At 46.5% G+C, this 21,579-nt stretch overlaps 1 protein-coding gene and 1 long non-coding RNA gene across 2 annotated transcripts in view; both read left to right on the top strand.

Annotated features, from left to right (window-relative positions):
- Window positions 1-21,579, top strand: part of LOC311601368 — a 128,679-nt gene that overhangs the window by 83,193 nt on the left and 23,907 nt on the right. The window lies entirely within an intron of this gene.
- INTS7 (integrator complex subunit 7) overlaps window positions 1-21,579 on the top strand; it is a 71,394-nt gene that overhangs the window by 28,719 nt on the left and 21,096 nt on the right. The window contains exons 3-9 of the mRNA XM_084788524.1: window positions 1,169-1,315; window positions 3,100-3,237; window positions 8,207-8,253; window positions 9,905-10,104; window positions 10,543-10,665; window positions 17,455-17,572; window positions 20,753-20,887. Coding sequence (XP_084644650.1) covers window positions 1,169-1,315; window positions 3,100-3,237; window positions 8,207-8,253; window positions 9,905-10,104; window positions 10,543-10,665; window positions 17,455-17,572; window positions 20,753-20,887 — 908 coding nt within the window. The remainder of the gene's footprint in view (window positions 1-1,168; window positions 1,316-3,099; window positions 3,238-8,206; window positions 8,254-9,904; window positions 10,105-10,542; window positions 10,666-17,454; window positions 17,573-20,752; window positions 20,888-21,579) is intronic.

Genomic DNA, 21,579 nt, shown 5'->3' with positions numbered 1-21,579 from the left:
ACATGTGTAAGCTCTGAATAGATGCCATCTCCTCCTTCATGCACGTGTGTAAGCTCTGAATAGATGCCATCTCCTCCTTCATGCACGTGTGTAAGCCCTGAATAGATGCCATCTCCTCCTTCATGCACATGTGTAAGCTCTGAATAGATGCCATCTCCTCCTTCATGCACGTGTGTAAGCTCTGAATAGATGCCATCTCCTCCTTCATGCACGTGTGTAAGCCCTGAATAGATGCCATCTCCTCCTTCATGCACATGTGTAAGCTCTGAATAGATGCCATCTCCTCCTTCATGCACGTGTGTAAGCCCTGAATAGGTGCCATCTCCTCCTTCATGCACGTGTGTAAGCTCTGAATAGGTGCCATCTCCTCCTTCTCCCCACCCTACCTCTCCCACTTCTTCCTCCTGTTCTTGGTTCACTCTTGTGCCCGTATATATGTCAGGTGGAGGAGGGTCACCTGACGTCCCAGGCTTGGTCACGTAGTGATTGCAGAGGTTAATTCTGTTCTGTAGCTCTTCTTGTGTCTGGCAATTAGGCATCTTGCAGCAGGGCTTGTTGTTTTAAAAAAATTAAAATCCCACCTGTTTGATTTTTACCAATAAAGACTCTGGTGCCTGATGCTGGGGTGAAAACCTAGCTCAGAGAGGCTGAGAAAACACCCAGCTGACCTTCCTACTCAGCTCCCGTTTCAGGAAAAAGCCCAAAAAACTCATTAGCTCGGCTGACAGCCCTGGAGGAAAAGGCTAAGAAACCCAAGGCCAAACCAAGGCTGGCTGGCTCAGAGCGCAAAAAGCTCCTTTCTTATCCACGCTGTCTTCAGCTCCCTTCTACTCCAAGTCCCTCCTACTCTTTGATCCCTGTCAGCTGCTTTCTTGTTCGGCCTCTTGACCTAGGCTTAACTTTATTCAATCCTGTGTGCAGAAAGCGCTTGGATTAAAGGTGTGTGCTAGGACTCAACCACACCAAACAAAAGACAGATTCTCACAGTCTCCAGGTTCATAGTGGGATCAGTTACCCTGCAACAGCTGCTTTTGTGCAGGATCTACCACATGCAGAGTTTAGTGGCTCTTAGCAGGAAAAGCTCGGCTGTTAGTACTGCTCTGATCCCAAGTTACACAACACTTTCCTAGAGTGAGCTAATTTCTTTCTCCTTTTTTTTTTTTTTTAGGAACAACTTCCTGAGGCTTTGTGTTCTCAAAGTGACTCAGCAAAGTGAGAAGCACCTGGAAAAGATTCTAAACGTGGATGAATTTGTGAAGAGAGTTTTCTCAGTGATTCATAGTAACGACCCTGTGGCGAGAGCCATCACTCTCCGGTACTGTGTCGCTGTGTGACTCAACACAGGCTGGTTAAGCTGTCGTTATGTACCTAAAAGGACTTGTTTGTCACTAAGACTGCAAAAATATGGGCACCATTCTCCTCTGTAATCAGGGTAACCTCTGTAATGCTACTCTGTTTGTCGGTTGCTTTGCCTGTGCTTCAGGCATCCCACTTCGTAGGAGCTCCAATCTTAAGCACTGGGTGGACTTCGCTACAGTGTAGCCTTGGCTCCTTCTGAACTTCTGAAGCTCCCCAGCTAGGCATTGGACTTGGAGGTCCTGCGTTCGCCTCCCAAGCAGCTGAGATTGCATGTCTGTGCCACCATGCCCGGCTCCATTCTCTTTGCATTCTGCTTGTATAATTGGGGAGGAACTTTTGAAACTCAGTTAATTAAGTTATTGGTCTTCTTCCTAGCCTTTCCTGCCCACATAGGTCTCCCTTAACCAGCAGATGCAGATGATCACTACTTCCTTGTGTTTCCTTTTTTCTGGGTCCAGCATCAGTTCAGAATTAGTTGCTTTGTCATTCTTCTGCCCTTTGATTAAGCTGAGTATGGTGTGGTATTTAAAGTCGGTTCTTGGTGCGAGGGATGCAGCTGATTTGGTAAAAAGGCTTGCCCAGCACTGCTGACGGTCCCGGTTCAGTGCCCAGCGCTTCAGGACACTGGGTGTGGTGTGCATACCTGTGAGCCCACCACTTGGAAAGCTGGGACAGGAGGTTAAAGGTTCAGCACCACTTTGGCTACAAGTAAGTTTAAGACCAGCCTGAGCTATATGAGACCGGTGAGAAACTTAAAATTAAGACATCTACACGTACATTTTTTTTTCAATTTTTTACATTTTTTTTAATTGTGTGCTTTTGCAGAAGACAGATTTGGGGATTCAGTTCTTTTCTTCCACTGTATGGGTCCCACAGACTGAACTCAGGGTGGCTGGCTTGGTGGCAGGTATCCCACTGAGCTGTGTCTCTAGTCCCTGTATTTTCTAGGCTTTTCTTTCCTCACTCTTGTAGATACTGGCATGAGCTGCAGGGGGCATCCTCCACCTCTGAGAAAATCTCCTCTTGGTTTGGTAGATTAAAAGAGCATCATGCTGGTATTTATTGATGTGGGGAAAGCTGGGAAGGCTTTGTACTTTGTGATTCTGCTTAAGAGTGGGTGTGCTGTACTCCTAGCGCTTTGTTAAAGTGAGCTGCTCTATGCAGCATCGATGCTGGGATGCTTTGATAGTTCAGAAGCTCTTTTCTGAGCTCTGACCCTCAGCTGTATGTACTTCAAGGTGGTTTTTAAGAAATGTAGCTTGTATGTGTCCGAGGCAGTGTAGAGATGGGTTGTAGCTCTGTGGTGGCACACTTGCCTGGCACGTATAAAGCCCCAAGTTCAATCCCCAGGGTGGGGAGGGAGGTAGAAAAGGAAATTTAGCTTCTGCTAGGGGAGCTATTTTAATATTTCCCGCTACAGTTAAGCATATAGATGTGCTTAGATTTGAATCGCTGCTAGAGTTCTTTTATGTTTGTTTGTTTTGTTTTGTTTTTTGAGGCAGGGTTTCTCTGTGTAGCCTCGTCTGCCCTGAACTCACTCTGTAGACCAGGCTGGCCTCAGCCTGCCTGCATCTGTCTCCTGAGTGCTGGGATTAAGGTTTCACCGCAACCGCCTGGCATTCTTACCCTGAAATGTGTAGAGTAACCTAAACTTCCTGGGTTGATAATCTAGCTTGCCTTCCTTTTCCTGTGCTGACTGTGAGCTAACTGTGTGTCCACCTTGGGTCTCTGTTTGTGTAGGATGCTGGGAAGTCTGGCGTCAATCATCCCTGAGAGGAAGAACGCGCACCACAGTATTCGGCAGAGTTTGGATTCCCATGATAATGTGGAAGTAGAAGCTGCTGTCTTTGCAGCCGCCAACTTCTCTGCACAGTCGAAGTAAGCATAAGCCGTCTAGTCCTTGGGCGCGCAAGGGAACGTCTGAAGAGTAACTTATCAATATCTGTGAGGAATAGAGAGAGAGGTCATGAGGGGTATTGTCCATGTCTCACAACATGGTGGGGGAAGAAAATACAAATGGTGGGCCCAAAAAGACAAATTCTTCATAGCCTGGTTTGAGGAAGCTGCCTTTGGTAGCTTTGGTGTCTACTGAATAGCCTTCCAGAAAAATATCCATGATCCAAAATTGCTACTTTCTGATTGTGTTTGGCACAGCTTGCCAAAGATAATAACTTAAAATAAAACTGACTTTGATGTATTCACAGTGTTGTATGCTGCACTGCTATCTTAGAACTGTGTGTGTGTGTGTACATACACACATATAGGTGTGTACATGCACTGGTCTACAACTTAACAAGCTGGCCAGCCAGTGGTTCCAGGGATCCACCTGATTCTGCCTTCCTGGATGTTTACTACTCTAGTCTGGAGTGAACATGGGAGAGCAGGGCTTCAGACTAAAATGCAGTAGCCAGCTTTATTCAGAGCATCAGATAGTTATACTCTGAGGATTAAGAAGAGTCACGTGAGCAAAGTATACAATCACAAGGAGAAGCCAAATGTTGTAAACACGTGTTTCAGTTGAGACAGGGCATAACCGCAACTGAAGTAAACTCACTCCTATGTGCTAGCCCTAGGAGGAGCACAGAACCACATTCCAAGAACAAGGCTGTGTTTTGAAGAAACTGAGGTTTCTCACAAGCACTCGGAATCCCCCGGACTACCACATTCTTGAACTGTGTTTTGACACCTGGCCCTGGCATTGTAGGCATACTGTAGCTGACATTGTAGGTATACTGTAGCTGGCATTGTAGGCATACCGTAGCTGACATTGTAGGCATACCATAGCTGGCATTGTAGGCATACCATAGCTGGCATTGTAGGCATACCATAGCTGGTGTGTGTGTGTGTGTGTGTGTGTGTGTGTGTGTGTGTGTGTGTGTCTGTCTGTCTGTCTGTCTGTCTGTCTTTTGGGGATTGAACTCAGGTTCTCAACCTAGACAGTTACTGACTGAGCTACCACCCCAGTTCAGTGGTATTTATTATTTTATTACTGTGTGTATATGCTATATACATGTATTTACCTGTAGAGCTAGGAAAAGGGTATCAGATCCCCTAGACTGAAGTTAAGGCAGTTATGAATTTCTGACATGGGTGCCAAGAACTGAACTAGAGTCCCCTGTGAGAGCAGGAAGTGCCTCTCTGTCATCTCTGGTCCCATGTGTTGTTGTTGTTTTCAGGGCAGGCTATCCCTGTGTGGCTCTGGCTGTCCTTGAACTCACCATGTAGACCAGCCTGGTAGAGATCCTCCTGCCTCTGCCTCTGCCTCCGCCTCCGCCTCCGCCTCCGCCTCCGCCTCCGCCTCCGCCTCCCCAGTGCTGGGATTAAAGGTGTCGGTCACTATACCCAGCCCAGCCCATAAACTTTCAAATAGAATGTTGCTTTGTGGAGGCCATTTTTTTGGTAATCTGTATGGAAGGCCATAAACATGTGCTTCCATGTGACCAGGGACATTACCTTCTGAGACCTTAGCTGAGGATGAGCAAGGCACTGATGCCTTCAAGACGTTCACCTGGCATTGTGTTTATATACAAAGGTCTGTCTCTGAGCTTTTTAAAAAATTGTCCTCAGACAGCTTCAGACATGTGTATAATGTGTCTGATCATATCCAGCCCACGCATTTCCCCCAGGCCCTCAGCACTTCTCTGTCCCACTCTCACACCCTCTTTTAGGGACTTACTTGACTGCTCTTCCCGAGCACGAGCAACCGGCACTAACTCCTCACCTAGGGGCTGAGCCTCGGGAGCCCCCCTCCTCCACGTTAGCATGCTGATGGCTTGTCCTTGTGCAAGTCCTGGGCAGGCCTCCTTGACTCCTTTGAGGTCATGCTTGCAGTGGCGTGTCCAGAAGATGGCGTGTCACCCCGCTCAGCCTGTCCTTTGGCTCTGACATTCTTCTCGCCCTCTTCCTCCTTCCTCAAGCCTGCTGGGTTTGATGTCCATGTCTCATACAGGACTGAGCATGTGTCCTGCCAGGAGACTTATAAATATTAACAGTTTGCTTAAAATTTGAAATCTTCAATGTTTCCCAGCCTTAATTATATATATGTTCTCTTCATATATTCCTATCAGACCTTTAAAATTCTAGAGTTACTAACTGCAAAAGTTGAGAACAGTAAGCATGCAGTTTTAAACTTTATTGTTCAAAATTTGTGTGTGTGCGCACATGTGTACATCTGTGTGTGTGTGCGTGCATGTGTGTGTGTGTATGTTTGCAGAGGCCAAAAGAAGGGTCAGGTTACACTGAGCTGGAGTTAGGTGGTACTGTGCTGTCCAACCATGGGTACTAGGAATCAGATCGGCCCTTTGCAAGCGCAGCACACGCTCTTAAGTGCTGAACCCTCCCCATTCCCAGGTTTTGTTGTTTGTTTTTTGTTACCAAGCGTGAGTTACTGATACAGAGAGAACTTGTATTACATAGGACTGTACTGACTGACACCGTCAGGGTGCTGTGTCCATCCAGTGGCTCCCAAAGCACTTCTCTAAGTATGAGGATTATTTTTCGTTCATTTCTTTTTGCTGTTATTATCAACAGCTGGTTTTATTTCAGCTGTGGAATTTCTGTCCATCTGGGAAATGAGATACATATCACAGAAACTGCTTGTTCATTTATGGATCTGCTGACCAGTGACACGCACAATAGTAGTGTGTGGAGCTGGGGAGACAGTACGGTCCTTGCCCAGCAGGTACAAGGCCTGGGTTTGATTCCCAGGAACACATACACAGATCTGTTATAGAAACAGTGTGTTAACATATCTGCAGACATGAACAAACATATATTCACACCAGATAGGACACTGATCGCAGACAAAAACATGTTGCACTGGGTGGTTCATTGATAATTGCCTATAGGAGTACGAGTGAGGGATTGCTCAGAGGAGCATAGGTGGCTCACAGCTGACTGCATCAGCCCAGCATGGCCATGATTCAGGAAAGCTGCGTCTCTGGAACATCCTGTACCTGAGCCAGTGACAGACTCAGCAAGTTCTGCTTTGTGACCTTGATGTGAAGGGGTGGCTTGTGAAGTTTCTGGGTTTCAGGAACTTCCTGACTCTTGTCAGTTGTGTGCCTCCTGGGCTTTGTAAGTTTTACTTACTGGGTCTTAAGTCGTCTTAGGGACAGTGTTTCATTTTAGAGGAAATTACTATACAGCACTATCCTGGAGTAAGATATACTTGTGTTTGCGTTACATAATACCAGGTCAGTCTAATAGGAAAGCCTGAAGCACTTACGTGTCGACATGTAAATTAAGAAAATACATAATTTTTAGATCCATTTTTAGCTTTTCTTGAAGAAATAAAGACCTTGCTGTGAGATTGTGTATCTCCACCAGCATTGGTGGATTTCTGTAATTCCTGTCAGTTTACGATCTTGCTAAAATCAGAGTAACTGGCCAAATAAAACTTAAGTTTTTTTTTAACTGGGCATGGTGGTGTATGCCTTTAATCCCAGCACTCAGGAGCCCTCCAAGAGTTTATTGCTACATAGTGGGGGGGGGGGGGTTGAGAGGAGGAGAAAGAGAGAGAGAGAGGAGATTGATTTTTAAACTTTGGAATTGTTATAAAATGTGTTGATGTAGTTACTGAATGTCCACTGTTGTTGCTCTAAAGGCAGTGGGGCCTAAAAGAATGGAGCCCACATATGAGGTAGATGAAAGTCTCATGCAATGGCCAACTTCATTCAGAGCTTCACGCCCGAGGGTTAAGAAAGATCACCTGAGTAAAGTTCTCATGCGTTCAAGCCATACATGGCAAAAGCAGGTTTTCCCATAGAGGCACATAAAGGGTAGCTTAAGTGTTTAATTGAGTAACAGTGGCAAGCAATAATGAGTAACTTCAAAGCAGTGGTTTTTCCTTTAGTAGAACAAAAGTGCTTTGCAGACACAGTAAAAAAATGTATTTACAAGCAGGTATTGTTATACAAACAAAAGTTGGAGAAAGAGCTCCAAGTTTTACCAAAAAGCACAGTATGCTCATGTGTAAGAAGTTTCTGCCTGGCCCAGTGGCAGCGGACAGCCCAAGATCTATATGTAGCCCCCAAGCGTACGCTGTAGTCAGAGCCCGCGTGTTAAAGTGTGTCCCCAAGCGTACGCTGTAGTCAGAGCCCGCGTGTTAAAGTGTGCCCCCAAGCGTACGTTGTAGTCAGAGCCCGCGTGTTAAAGTGTGCCCCCAAGCGTACGCTGTAGTCAGAGCCCGCGTGTTAAAGTGTGCCCCCAAGCGTACGCTGTAGTCAGAGCCCACGTGTTAAAGTGTGTCCCCAAGTGTACGCTGTAGTCAGAGCCCGCGTGTTAAAGTGTGTCCCCAAGCGTACGCTGTAGTCAGAGTCCGCGTATTAAAGTGTGTCCCCAAGCGTACGCTGTAGTCAGAGCCCGCGTGTTAAAGTGTGTCCCCAAGCGTACACTGTAGTCAGAGCCTGCGTGTTAAAGTGTGTCCCCAAGCGTACGCTGTAGTCAGAGCCCGCGTATTAAAGTGTGTCCCCAAGCGTACACTGTCATGGCCACCTTGGTTCTTTGAGTAGGGCTGCTGCGACTCAGACGGAAGCAGCGCCCACTGATTAGCACCTTTCCTCAGCGCAGGAAGGACGCTGCAGAGTCTTAGTTGTAATGGAGTATTGATGCTGTGGTAACTGTGTTGTTTGCTCTTACAAACCTTAATCACAGCCAGGCGATAGTAGCATATGCCTCTAATCTCTGTAAGTTCGAAGCCAGCCAGGTCTACAGAGCTGGTTCTTGGACAGCCAAGACTACAGAGAAACTGTTTCTCAAAAAACCAACCCCGCCCACCCACCTTAATCACATTTAATCATTTGGTTTTCTATGTTGTAGCCAATTGTTTTAATTTTCTCTTTCAAAGGGATTTTGCTGTAGGAATCTGTAACAAAATCAGTGAAATGATTCAAGGTATGTACATTTTACTTGGTCATGGGAAAAGTCTTGTGAACAGTGCTTGTCCTGATTATTAGGTAGTTACTGTGTGCGAGTCATTATTTAAAATAATACCAAGTGTCTTCTGTATGTCAGGCATGCCTGAGGTGCCCTTACTCTCATGTAACCTGAGTGAGCAGTAGGCAGGTGCAGACAAGGTGGGTAAATACTACAGGGAAAACGTGCAGAGGACAGGCCCACGTGTGGGTGACATGGTGGCAGGCGGCAGGGCTTCTGCTTTACCTGAGGTGATCACAGCCCTAATGAAGTGAGAGATGAAGGAAAGAAAGGACGTAGTGTACAGAGAGGGGACAGCGGTGCCAGCAGGTGCTCGGGGGCTCTGTCTGATAAAGTCCCTTCTGGAATTTCCTCTTGCAACTAAAATCAGGCCCCAGTCGTGAATCACAACCTACAGTTTTCCCTACGTGATGGCGCGAGTGTTAACCCCTTACTATCTGGGCAGCGTGTGTAAAGGGCGCTGTCCAGTTACTAGGAGCACTGCGCCTTTTGCCTTCTGAGGCATTGCTGTGCCATGCAGCTTGGTGATGCGCACAAAGGAGGCGGGGCTCCGTGATAGTCAAGGTCACAGGGCCATTTGGTGTGGAGTCTGCAGCTCTTAATTCCTCCGCTGTTCTGCTTCTTTAGGAGCGCTGGGTTTTATGTGTCAGTGAATGGCTCACTCAGAAGATGCAGCTTCAGCCTGCTCCCTTTTATTCCTTTGTTCTTCTTCATCTTTTTTTTTTCTTCACCAAAAATGGTGCTCCTGTGATGCAAGGTCTGTGACACTAGGAAGAACATCAGCCATTCATTGAGCAGGTTTTTGTGTTGTTGGGGTTTTGTTTTTTTGTTTTGTTTTTTTTTTTTAATTTTATTTTATGTGTGAGGGTGTTTTGCCTGCATGTATGTCTGTGCATCGTGTACATGCCTGGTGCCCAGGAAGGCCAGAAGAGGGCATCAGATCCTGCAGCACTGGAGCCACAGGCGGTTGTGAGCCACCATGTGGGTGGTGGGAAGCAAACCAGGTCAACTGGAAGAGCAACTAATGCTCTTGGCAGTTGAGCCATCTTTCCAGCCCCAGGGCTGGTATTAACTGAATGCCTGCTGTGTTCCGTATGACCTTATCTGGAAAGAGGCGCACACTTTTTCAGTTACAGTAATTCAAGGGTGTTTTTATAAAGGAAGCATTTACGAAGGGATAGGAAGCACATTCGAGGGTCTGATGTAGCCCAAGCCCCAATAGCTCTTCAGCTCTCTGGGGCCCAAGGGCAGGGACTAAGCAGCAGAACTGTCTCGCTGTGCCAGACATGGCATATGCCTTAATTGGGAGGCAGGTGCTAGCACAGTTGCAGCCTGGCAGTTCCGGGCCAGCCTGTGCTACATACGTGTCTCTAAAGATTTACTAACAAAGCATTTTTTTACTACCATACTTTCTGATAAGCCTACTGAACTTACTGATTAGATATATTATAATGATCTTTACTGTTATAACCATTATGATGTATTATACAGATTGTTTTTAAATGAAACTTTGCTAATTAAATCAGACGTTTATTTTTAATTAAAGAAGAAAACAGCTGAACTGTCCTTAAGTACTGGTCAGACATGTGAACCCGCGTGCTGTGTTTAGGTTTAGCTACACCAGTGGACCTGAAGCTGAAGCTCATCCCCATCCTGCAGCACATGCACCACGATGCCATCCTGGCCTCCAGTGCCCGCCAGCTCTTACAGCAGCTGGTCACATCCTACCCCTCCACCAAAATGGTCATCGTGTCTTTGCATACTTTCACTCTGCTTGCAGCCTCCTCATTGGTTGACACACCCAAGCAGGTAATTTCCATCTTCTTTACATATCTAGTTTGTAATAAAAATAGTAAGTGTTAATAATGTTAAGGCCCCATTGATAAGGGTCAGCTGACTTTCTCTTGTTTTTATATTTATAGTTCTGTTCTTGTGAGCCATGGAGGACAAAGAGGCTTTAGGAATGTGTTGTTGGTAGGAAAGAAAGGTGCCAGGTCTCTGCTAGAGCCTTACAGGTTAAATGGTGCCATTTGTGTATAAGGAGAAAGGTCCAAACCTGCATGTGTAGGGGGTGAGAGCCCTGACTTAGCGGAAGCCCCTTCTGTGACCTAAGCCTCACTAGGAAGCACTGCCTGTGGGTTCAGGACTGACCGTCCTCAGAGTGGCCTTGCTGTCTAAGCCTCACTAGGAAGCACTGCCCGTGGGTTCAGGACCGACCGTCCTCAGAGTGACCTTGCTGTCTTGCAGATTCAGCTTCTGTTGCAGTCCCTGAAGACCGACCCCAGGAAAGCGGTGAAGAGGCTTGCCGTTCAGGACCTGAAGCTGCTGGCTAGTAAGACACCACACACCTGGAGTAAGGAGAACATTCAGGTGCATAGTGCTTACGAGGTTGAAATGCTCGGCCCTGAGCCAGGGTGGCCCTGTGGCCAGGTGGGGTTCTGCCCTTAGTGCCTCACAGCGAGGCTTCAGTTTCAACAACTGAGACCTCAGAAGGACCAAAGCCAGAGTGACCACCTTATAAACGCGTGTCTTGCCATGTCGTCAGACAGTTGTCTTGCTTACTTGGCATCCGAACATGTTCTGTGAGCGCAGGTGCCGTCCAAGGCCAGAAGGCAACAGGCTTTCCAGGAAGCTGTGAGCTGCCGAGTGTGCAGGCCCAGCGCAGTTCCTCTACGGGTTACTCTCAACTACTGAGCCACCCCTGTCGCCTCTTCCTCCTCCCACCCCATGATACACGTCTTTTAAAAAGAAAAAAATAGAGAGCTGAAGAGATGGCTCAGAGATTCAGAACACTAACTGGCTGTTCTTCCAAAGGTCGCGAGTTCAATTCCCAGCAACTACATGTACATAACCATCTATACTAAGATGTGGTCTCCTCTTTCTGACCTGCAGGCAGAGCAATGTATAAATAATACATAAGTAAGTCTTTTTTGAAAAAGAAAAGAAAAGTAGCTCTAAGACAATGGTTCTCAGCATGTAGGTCCCAACTTCTTAGGGGGTCGAATAGCCCTTCCACAGGGGTCACCTAAGACCATTGGAAAGCCTAGATATTTACATTAGGATTCATAGCTTTAGCAGAGCTGCAGTTATGAGGTACAGTGAAAACACCTTAGGCTTGGAGGTGAGCAGTACATGAGGAGCTGCGTCAGAGGGTGTCGGCGGCAGGGAGCTGAGAGGCCCTGCTCTGAGAGCTTCGCCTTCCACAAGTGGAGTCATTAGAACCAGTCCTCCCGAGTCTCCTCCCCTGGAGGGTGAGGAGTAGGCGGTTGAGATGTTCTGTATACGACCTGGCCAGCGCGGTCACGGCACAGCAGGACACGAGAAGAAGTTCAAGAAGGGGAGCTCAGGGAGTAGGGGGAGCCTAGGAGAGGCTGGCAGGCACGTCTGCCCACGCTATGTTGTGTGTATGCATGAAATTATCCAACACTAAGAGAAAAAAATCCAAGGAGATGCCCAGCTGTGCGTGCCTGTAATCCTCGACTCGGGAGGTGAGAGGCAGAGGACCAGCGTTGGCTACAGTCTGGGCTGCACACACAAGACACTGGTGGCAGAGGAAAAGCGCCCAATCGGAGAAGTGAGGGACAGTCGTGTCTGGTTCTCCTAGCCGTAGCTGCCTTTGGTCTGTGTGTAGACGGTGAAGGTGTAAACCCGACGTGAAGCACCACAGCCTCAGTGCCTGTTCTAAGTGAACAGTCGTTGAGACGTGCGCACCGTGGGTCTGACTGACGCAGATGGATGGCTTTTATTTGGAGGCTCTTCATGATGAATGTTCAATAGGCTAAAGTAAGTCATGGAGCCAGTGCTGCTTCTGGCCTGTGGGTTGCGAGTGAGAGTGCAGAGCCACACCTTACTACAGTCTCGCTCCTCCCCCCAGAGGACTTCGCCAGAGTGAGGGGCTTCTGCTGCTTGTTGTCAGCCTGCGGAGGGGATGCCCTGCTTCATGTTGACGGTGGCCAGGAGAGGTGGCAGATACAAGAGCAGTGTTCTGGAGTAGATGAGCCTGGAAGGGCTCAGTGTGCATGCGGGTGGTGTGGCAGGAAGAGGACAGGGTGATGCCCTAAATAGGTGGGTGTCTCGGCCAGTGGTACCAACTTAAAAAACAACTTGTGGTTTTATTTTCACGTTTATTTATCTGTTTGGTGAATGGACATGTGTGTGCACATGGAGGTCAGAGGGCATTGACATAAGGGAATTGATGCTCTCCTTCCGCCGTGAGGGCTGCAGGGGCTGACTCCGCTCTCCAGCTTGATGGCAGTGTTCGGAACCCCTGAGCACCTCACCAGCTCTGTTGACTCACTTTAGTTAGTTAGGGAAGAAATGATTGTGGGTGATCAGGACAGAGGGTAAGAGAGGGTTGCGGGAGCTGACAGACCTGAGAGCAGCAGTGTGTGGTGATGTGTGCAGAATGCTCTCAGGGCTGCCCGAAGAGCTGCAGGATGGGGAAGGCCGCCTGGCACCTTTCCTTTTCCTGGATATTAGGGCATTTTAGACTTGGGGCTACAAAGTCCTCATAAAATGAACTGAGCACTTTCTCTTCCTGCTCTGTAGCAGCTGCTCACAGTACAGAAGTTCCCTTTTTCCTGAGGGCATAGCTAGTGTGCTGTGAGTGCACCTGAGTCTGAGGGTTCCTCCAGGAAGTGTGTATTCTCAGCACTTCGGTCATTACGACAGCCATTGCTGTGCCATTTCCTGCCTGTGAGTCAGTTGGATGTCGTTGGCATGAGCATCGTCTCATCTCTCTGAGCTCAGGGTTCAGCTTGCAGTACACCGGCTGTGCTCACATCAGTGTGCACGCCTTCCTGCTGCGTCCTTCCTTCTGACTGGTTTGTTTTGACACAGCTGGGTTGGGTTCAGCACGCACTCCCATTGCCCTGCCCTGTGCTCTGTGCAGTTTGCACTTGGCAGAAACTTGGATTTCTTGTGCTTCTCAGGTGCTTTATTTTCATTCCTCAAGCTTAATAATGAAAATACTAAAAGCTATTAATTTCTTGTTTCACCAATTGTCCATATCCCATAAATTATGTTGTGTAATGTTATCATTGCCATTAATTTGGAATGTATTTTTAAAAGACTATGTGGTATAATTTATTTATAGAAACTTTCTAGGTCCAGTTTGATGGCTTTTTACATGCTCATTTTTCTAAACTCTGCCACAAGTTGAAATACAGGACATTTTCCTCACCCCAAAACTTGCTCAGATCTGTCCATAGCCAGTCTTTCTCCAACCCCTGATAATACACAACTTGACTTCTGCCCCTCTAATTGTGTTATATGGGGCTGGAAAGATGGCTCTGCGCATAAATAGCAATAGCCTTGCAAGCTTAACAACCTCCTGTGTTCAAGCCCTAGCACTCACATGAAGGCGGAAGGAGAGAGCGGACTCTACCAAGTTGACTGCTGACCTTCACATGGGTGCCATATGTACACATACAATGAAGTTAAAACAATTTTGTTACGTAGACTATATAAATGGGGTTATAAGAAATGCAGCCTTTTAAAAACATGTGTTTATTGGCGCAGGAAGGGAGGCTCAGGTGCATGGCAGGATGTGGAAGTCGGGATAGCTCTCAGGACTCGGGTTACCTGCTTCCACTGTTTGGGTTCTGGGATTGAGCTCAGCTCGTCAGTCTTGGTGGCAAGACCTTTACTTCCTGAGCCGTCTCACCAGCTCTGGCTGGTCTTTTATGTTTCTGGAGCACATCCCTAGTGGCCGGTCCCCTTCAGGATAGAGAGGAACCCTGCATTAGAGACTGACACAAAGAACAACAAGTGCCAGGCAGGGCCTCTGCTGCACAGGGGGTTAAGCGAGAGCAGTGAGAACGGAAGCTCTGTTTGAAGAGGCTCCGACCCCTTTGTGGGTCCTAAAAAAGAACCATGCTGCGGCATTGAAGTGATGGATGCTCGATGACTTGCTCTGTGAAGCTTTAGATTTGGATCAGTGAAGCTTCAAATCATTTTGTACTTACTGAGACCGTGGTAAGTGTCTGATAACATGCTACACGATAGCTCAGATATTGTAAGAAACTTTATCCCAGCATAATATTTTCTCATGTTTGCTTCAAACCATTTTTTAAATGGTAAAATTCTTTTTAAAACTTAATATTTTTAGACCGGGCATGGTGGCGCACATCATTAATCCCTGTACTCAGCAGAGGCAGGCACATCTCTGAGTTCAAGGCCAGCTCGTCTACAGAATGAGGTCCAGGATAGTCAGAGCTACACAGAGAAGCCCTGTCTCATTCGTGTGTGTGTGTGTGTGTGTGTGTGTGTGTGTATCTTACATAAAATACCTCACTTGTCATGTTAATAGTTAGAAAAGATTAAATGTCTTCCATACACAGACAAAACTTGGATACATATAAAAACAAGGCATAGTCTGTATCTTCTGATGCCAGTTGATAGTGGATTAGTCCTAACCTACAACTATTGAGTATTATAGGACAGGACAGTTTAGGCAATTTTTTTAAAAAGTGGAAATGGCCTAAGAATAAATAAAAGCTATAGTTGTAAGCAGTGATCACTTTTAAAAGTGTTTTCATTTGGGCCTCAGAAGCAGTATTTGTAACTTCATTTTTCCTCTTTTATACGTTTGCATTTAGATCTGTTTCCCTGGCTGTTAAGATACTTTAAAAGGCCACCAAATGTTGATAGTACTGACTCCTTCTCCTACCTTTGTCATTTTAGATTTTCAGTGCATGTGACTGACCCTTCCCTTCCCTGAAACTGAACTGTGACTTCTACTCACTTTTCCCATCCTGTGCAGTGTGCGCCCTGTGTGAGTTCTGTGGCTCTGATGGGTCGTCACACCAATGTGTGGAGCCCCCGGGTGCTGCCGGCTCCACTGAGCTCAGCCTGTGTGTTGTCTTGGATCATAGTTTCTCAGGGTGCAGAGCACTGTGGCTTTAGTCCTACAGACATTAGCTGTGCCCTGCTTTTATCCTGAGTTTTAATTGCATTTATTTATTCAGTGTTGACAGCAAGCACTCACCACTGAGCCGTGCCCCTGCCCTGATTGAGTTTTTTTCTAATGCTAATGTGCTCATGGAGGAAGTCCTAAGCTCAGAGTGTGTTCAGTGATGGCTTCTGCTGTGTTCAGTGGCGATCAGTGTCTGATTTCCTGCATTTCCCACAGATGTTTAGCCAAGTTCTTTGTAAATGTTTACTCTCACATATAGGTAAAGAAGTTGAAATTAAAAGATTTCAATGATTCAGACCACAGGCTGGCAAACAGAAGAGCCAGAATTGTGATTTGTCTAAGTCTCGTACTTCTTAGATTCCGAGTGTCTGGGGCTGCTGCATCCTGGATTTCATCTCTGCTGCCTTCTGTCTGTCCTATAAATCGGCTTCTCCCCTAGATTGTTAGTCTGCAGACATGGGTTCCACCTTTGGGCAGCAGGTGTGTAATTCTGTAATATTAATCGACTCTTTCTAATGTAGTCAGTGCACAGTCCATATGTGGCCCATGCCCAAGGCCCTAGATTAAATTCCAACCACTCCCCTCCCAAAAGCCCCAAAGACCTCTCATCTCCATCCCGTGTGAGTAGTGAGTCTTCTCGCTGCCTGCCTGGGCCACGTCTGTCCTGATCTCGGTCTGGGTCTCAGTGTGCCAGCTGTCTCTCACCATTGCCGCAGTGGTCTTCTCGAGCTCTTTGGCAGCCTTTACTCCTCTCAGTGGCTCCCTTCTGTCCTTTTCTGTTCTATTTAAATTTCTCTGCCTAACTCTTAAGGCTCTCCACAGTTTGGCCTTGTCCTCCCAGTCTCTTAGTGTTGATCCTTTCCCCATGTCTCGTAGGCACCGAGAGCACTGCACCGTGTGCTGTGATTGTCAGCGCTGTGTGCTCACCTTGACTGTCTTCCTCTCCCACTAGCTGCAGCCTGCTGCACCTTCTTAGTCCTGTGCCCGATTTCACAGAAGCTGTAGCTCTGGCTGTCCTGGAACTCCCTGTGTAGACCAGACTGGCCTCAAACTCACAGAGATCCACCTGCCTCTTCCTCGCATGCACCACTACACTGGCATCTTATTGACTCTTAATACTTTTTAGAGTTGTATTTTTCATTAGCCATACAAAAAGGAACAGGGATTTAATTTTATTATATCCAGATGACTGGTCAGTTGTTCCTTTGAGTTTATTAAGTGATTCTTCTGATTTGAAATACCATTAGCATGCTTTAAAATTCTAGTATTTATTTGCATCTGTTTCTTACCATAACTTTTCTGATTTAAAAGAAGAAAAAAGCCATGTCAGTTGTGGTGGTGCACACCTTTAATCCCAGCACTCAGGAGGCAGAGGCAGGCAGATCGCTGTGAGTTCAAGGCCACCTTGGGCTACATAGTGAGATCTAAGACAGCCAGAGTTATGTAGAGCAACCCTGTCTTATATATATATATATATATATTCCCATGTAATATTTGTAATTAGATGTTCTAAATCACATCTCTCCTCAAATACTGTTAGTGGTCTTAGTGAGATCCTACTACATTTATGATTCCTAAATTTTTCCCTGGAGGTTAGTTTCATTCAACAAGACAGTTGTCCTGTGGTACAGGCGCACATTACCCAGAATGCAGTAGAGTCCCTTGGCTCTGAGCACATGCTCCTAGTCCACCGCAGTGAAAAAGACCCACCTTATGTTTATGCAATACCTCACGCTGCTGCTGTCAGTGGCAAGTGACCAAACCACCAGAGTTTACATGTATTGAGTTATTGAGAGCTAACACCCATACCCAGTTCCCCTTTATTGGTCATTCACATTAGTACAGACAGCATATCTGTTGCGAGGGGCTACCATGAGTGGGAGTCAGAACTTGGTATACTTGCTTAGATAAATGACCCTGAGTCTGAGCCTCAGCACCAGGAAGATGCAGTAAGGAGGAGAGAAAAGATGAAGTAATGCTGAGCACTGTCCCGGCTACACACTGCTCGCTCTGGGCTGCTCTGCTGTTTACTCTTTTCTGCTCTAGAACACATTCCTCTGGTCACTGTGTCTTCTGGGCTCCTTCAAGAACTCTGATAGTTTGTCCTGTTTTGGTTTTTATCATGGAAAAAAATACCTTAAGGTTTTTTTTTAAGCTAATAAACTTAGGTAAGTTTGATAATATAGAAATCTGTGTGTTGTTGATGCGTCACATTCTATGTCCATTTCTCTTCTGCATTTCAGGCACTCTGTGAATGTGCCCTCCAGACTCCTTACGACAGCCTGAAGCTAGGGATGCTGTCTGTCCTCTCCACGCTGTCAGGGACCATCGCCATTAAACATTACTTCAGTGCGGTGCCAGGTAAAGACAACGTGAGGAGTCCTTGTCTGTGCCCCTGTCTCGGGCTGTTTTCTTTAGTAACCTGTCATGTGCTGGTGGAAGCTCTGAGGGTAGCTTCTTAATTAGTACCTGTGGTGATAGAAGCTCATGCCCTGGACAAAACTGCCCTTGTAAGCTTGCTTATCCAGTAGATTTAAGGCTAAAGTTTTTTGTTCTTTTTTTTCCTTAAGACTTATTTATTTATTATGCATATAGTGCTCTGCCTGCATGTGTGCCTTCAGCCTAAAGAGAGCACCAGATCACATTATAGATGGCTGTGAGCCATCATGTGGTTGCTGGGAATTGGACTAAGGGCCGTTGGAAGAGCAGACAGTGCTCTTAACCTCTGAGCCATCTCTCCAGCCCTTTTTTTTTGTCTTTTAATGAAAGTTGTATTTCATCTCTGTTGCTGCCTTTTCCAATCAGTTAATTTGAATTAAACAATTCTAATGTGTGTATATTTGTTCTTTTCATGACCACATAGCATGAATTTGTTGGGTAAAGGAAATCCCTGCATATGTCTTGCTAGAAGCTAGAAAGCGTGTTTCTGTTGCTCTCTTAGAGTCTCGTCTCGTTGACGTGAGGTCCGTATGTGGCCTAGAATAACAGTTCCCGTGACAGACTGCATTGGGCGCCAGTAATAAGGTGGTGATAGGACAGTGACTGTGGGATGTTCGGCTCCTATATGGTGCTGCCACAGAGGCTGTGTGCCACAGCTGGTCCCAGTGCTGTCATCTGTGTACACTGACCTGGAACCAAAGCTGAGGCCACAGTGTGTTCGGTGGATTACATATGTGTCTGGAGGCTTTGATCTAGCTGCTGTTTGCCTCCCCTCCAAGGTGAGAAAGCCCCAGTGTTGCAGTCTTTCTAGTAATATTCCAGGAGCTGCTTGCTATCTGCTACCTACTCCATAAAACAAGGTTCGCACGGTTTTCTTTGCTCTTGTTTGTCATACAGCAGTTTCGCTTGGATTCTGCTAGCAGTTCTGGTGCCTCCAGAGGTCGCTCATGGCTGCCGTCCCCTGGAGCCTGTGGCTGGAACTGCCTGGCCAAAGGTCACCCCAGTCATGGTCTAGAACAGCCCTTCTCAACCTCTGGGTCACTACCCCCTTCGGGGTTTGTGATATCAGATATCCTGCATCTCAGACACTTACATTACGATTCATAATGTAAGTAGCAAGATTACAAAAGCATAGCTATGAAGCTGCAGTGAAGTAATGTAATAGTGGGGCGGTCGCCATAGCTAAGGAGCTGTGTTAAAGGGCTGCAGCGTCAGGAGGCTGAGAGCCTCTGGGGCGAGGCTTTAGCTGAGGTGTCTTCTCCTTGGTCTGACTCAGGCATCTAGTACGGTTCTCAGGGTGCTCGCCCTGCCAGGTGAAGGCCATTCTGTTCCATCTAGTGTCGTAGTGGCCAAAGCAGGTCGCATGGCTGAGCCCAATAAGGTGTAAAAAAAATGATGAAAGGAAGCAGACAAGTCACATGGGATGGGAGAACCATGTGGCTTTGTATTAGGAGAGTCTTCCTTCCTTCCTTCCTTCCTTCCTTCCTTCCTTTTGGTGTTTTCAAGACAGGATTTCTCAGTGTAGCCTTGGCTGTCCTGGATTTCCTTTGGGGATCCACCTGCCTCTGCCTCCCCGAGTACTGGGATTACTAGCGTGCACCACTGTGCCTGGCTATAATTACATTTTTAAAAATCACAGGGCATGATGGTGCACGCCTTTAACCCCAGCACTTGGAAGCCAAAGGATCTCTGAGTTCCAGGACAGCCAGGGATAGAGAGATTGTCTTCAAAAACAACAAAAACCCAGTAATAATAAAGAAATAAAGTTAAAATTTAAAAATCTTATGCCTTAAAAATACAGTGTTGGCCACTGTTTACAACCCTGGTGGTGTATAAAATGTCAGACTGCACTGATGTGCGTGGACAGACACAAAGCCACACAGGGCTGTTCTAAAAAGCCAGCAGTGAGTTTCTGCTGATGTGTCAGACTTGGAAAAATCACTGCTTCCTTCTGGCTTTTCTGCTCCCTCCCCAGCAAATTTTCTTAGAGTAAATCTTAATTGAGGAAAAAAATATCAAGTCATACAACATCATGCGAGCAAGAAAAGGCATGGCTACACCCTAGGAGTTCATTTTCCACAATTCTGAAGAGCCTGGCTGTGTAGTTCACCTGAATAATATTTTGTTTATCTTAAAAAGATCTTACCTAACTGGTATTGGCACATCTAAGCAGGACTCAGTAGATGGGTCTGTACCTTACACCAGCTGCAGCGTCTTGGCTCATGCCTGTTGCATCCTCAGATGTTGACTTCATGCTCAAGAATTAAGATCCTCTTAACGTGAGAGACCAGGGCATAAGAGGGGCAAGAAGGCAGCGATCTGATCCTTCCTGGGGCTCGCAGGCTTAAAGCCAAGGCCTTCTTTCCTACAGTAGCATATCCACGGCAGAGGACTCACATCACAGACTTGGAAATCTGTCTTGTTTATTTGTTTGTTGTTTTTCTTTTTTTGGTTTTTCAAGACAGGGTTTCTCTGTGTAGCCTTGGCTGTCCTGAACTCACTTTGTAGACCAGACGAGACACTATAGAAGAGTGCTGTGGTCAGCAGGGTCTGTGACCATGATCACGAGCTACTGAAAGCCTAGTACTGGTCTCTTCTGTAAAAATAGTCAATTCACTAAATCCCAGTATTCTTGATAGCTGTGCTTGTGGATTCTTCCGTGAGCCTTTTGAGGTATAACATCAGCAACTTAGAGCAGGGAAAAGCAAGCTAAGTGTTCTTCTTTGACCTTGCTTGATCTGACAGGAAGGTGACAGTGGCGTCATCCAACTGGGCAGGAATCCATCCGCTCCTGAGATGCAGCCTATAGGAGCAGTCTTGGCTCCTGTACTGCTTCTCAGTCAATTTTCATTAATGTTTGTATGGGGAAAGTCCTATATTGATTTTAAAATACAGTCACTGGAAATGGAGGGCACACTCCTCCGTTACCCCAACCAAGAAAGAGGAAATGGTGCTGCTTATCAATAGAGTCAAAGTAGAAAACACTGTTAATTTACTAGAGATTTTCTCATAAAACTGACAGACAACAGGGAACCTCCAAGCTGATCTGCTCTCATGAACCGGATGGATTGTAATCTTGTGTTCTTTTCTCTGCTTGTTTAGGAAATGTAGGTTCTTCTCCCAGTTCTTCCGATTTAGTCAAATTAGCCCGAGAGTGTTGTTACCATAGCAACAGGGGCATCGCAGCTCATGGAGTGAGAGTGCTAACTAATATAACCGTGTCTTGTCAAGAGAAAGGTAAGTGCACCCAGGACTAGCTACGGCGTGTACGGGTATGGAGTACAGCAAGTCAGAGCTCTGCGGCTGGGTGTTCAGCCCGTTACTCTTAGCCCGTGGGCGCTGATCTGTAGCTGCAGCCATCTAGTGTTCTGATGCAGAATGTCTTAGGGCTGCCTAATCTGTGTGGAGCTGAAATGTCTTATGGGGTATTGCCTGTTTCCCGCCTCTGTTCACCATGGCGTGTGTGGTGCTGGGGACATAAGATAGGCACTCGCTTATACATAAGATAGGCACTCACCTATACGTAAGATAGGCACTCACCTATACATAAGATAGACACTCACCTATACATAAGATAGACACTCACCTATACATAAGATAGACACTCACCTATACATAAGATAGGCACTCACCTATACATAAGATAGACACTCGCCTATACATAAGATAGGCACTCACCTATACATAAGATAGACACTCGCCTATACATAAGATAGGCACTCGCCGATACATAAGATAGGCACTCGCCGATACATAAGATAGGCACTCGCCTATACATAAGATAGGCACTCGCCGATACATAAGATAGGCACTCGCCGATACATAAGATAGACACTCACCTATACATAAGATAGGCACTCGCCGATACATAAGATAGGCACTCGCCTATACATAAGATAGACACTCGCCGATACATAAGATAGGCACTC

Source organism: Acomys minous (genome assembly GCF_964271855.1).
Source record: "Acomys minous genome assembly, chromosome: 1".
Taxonomy (NCBI): Eukaryota; Metazoa; Chordata; class Mammalia; order Rodentia; family Muridae; genus Acomys; species Acomys minous.
The sequence above is the reverse complement of the archived record's forward strand: the minus strand, read 5'-3'. Positions and strand labels throughout refer to the sequence as shown.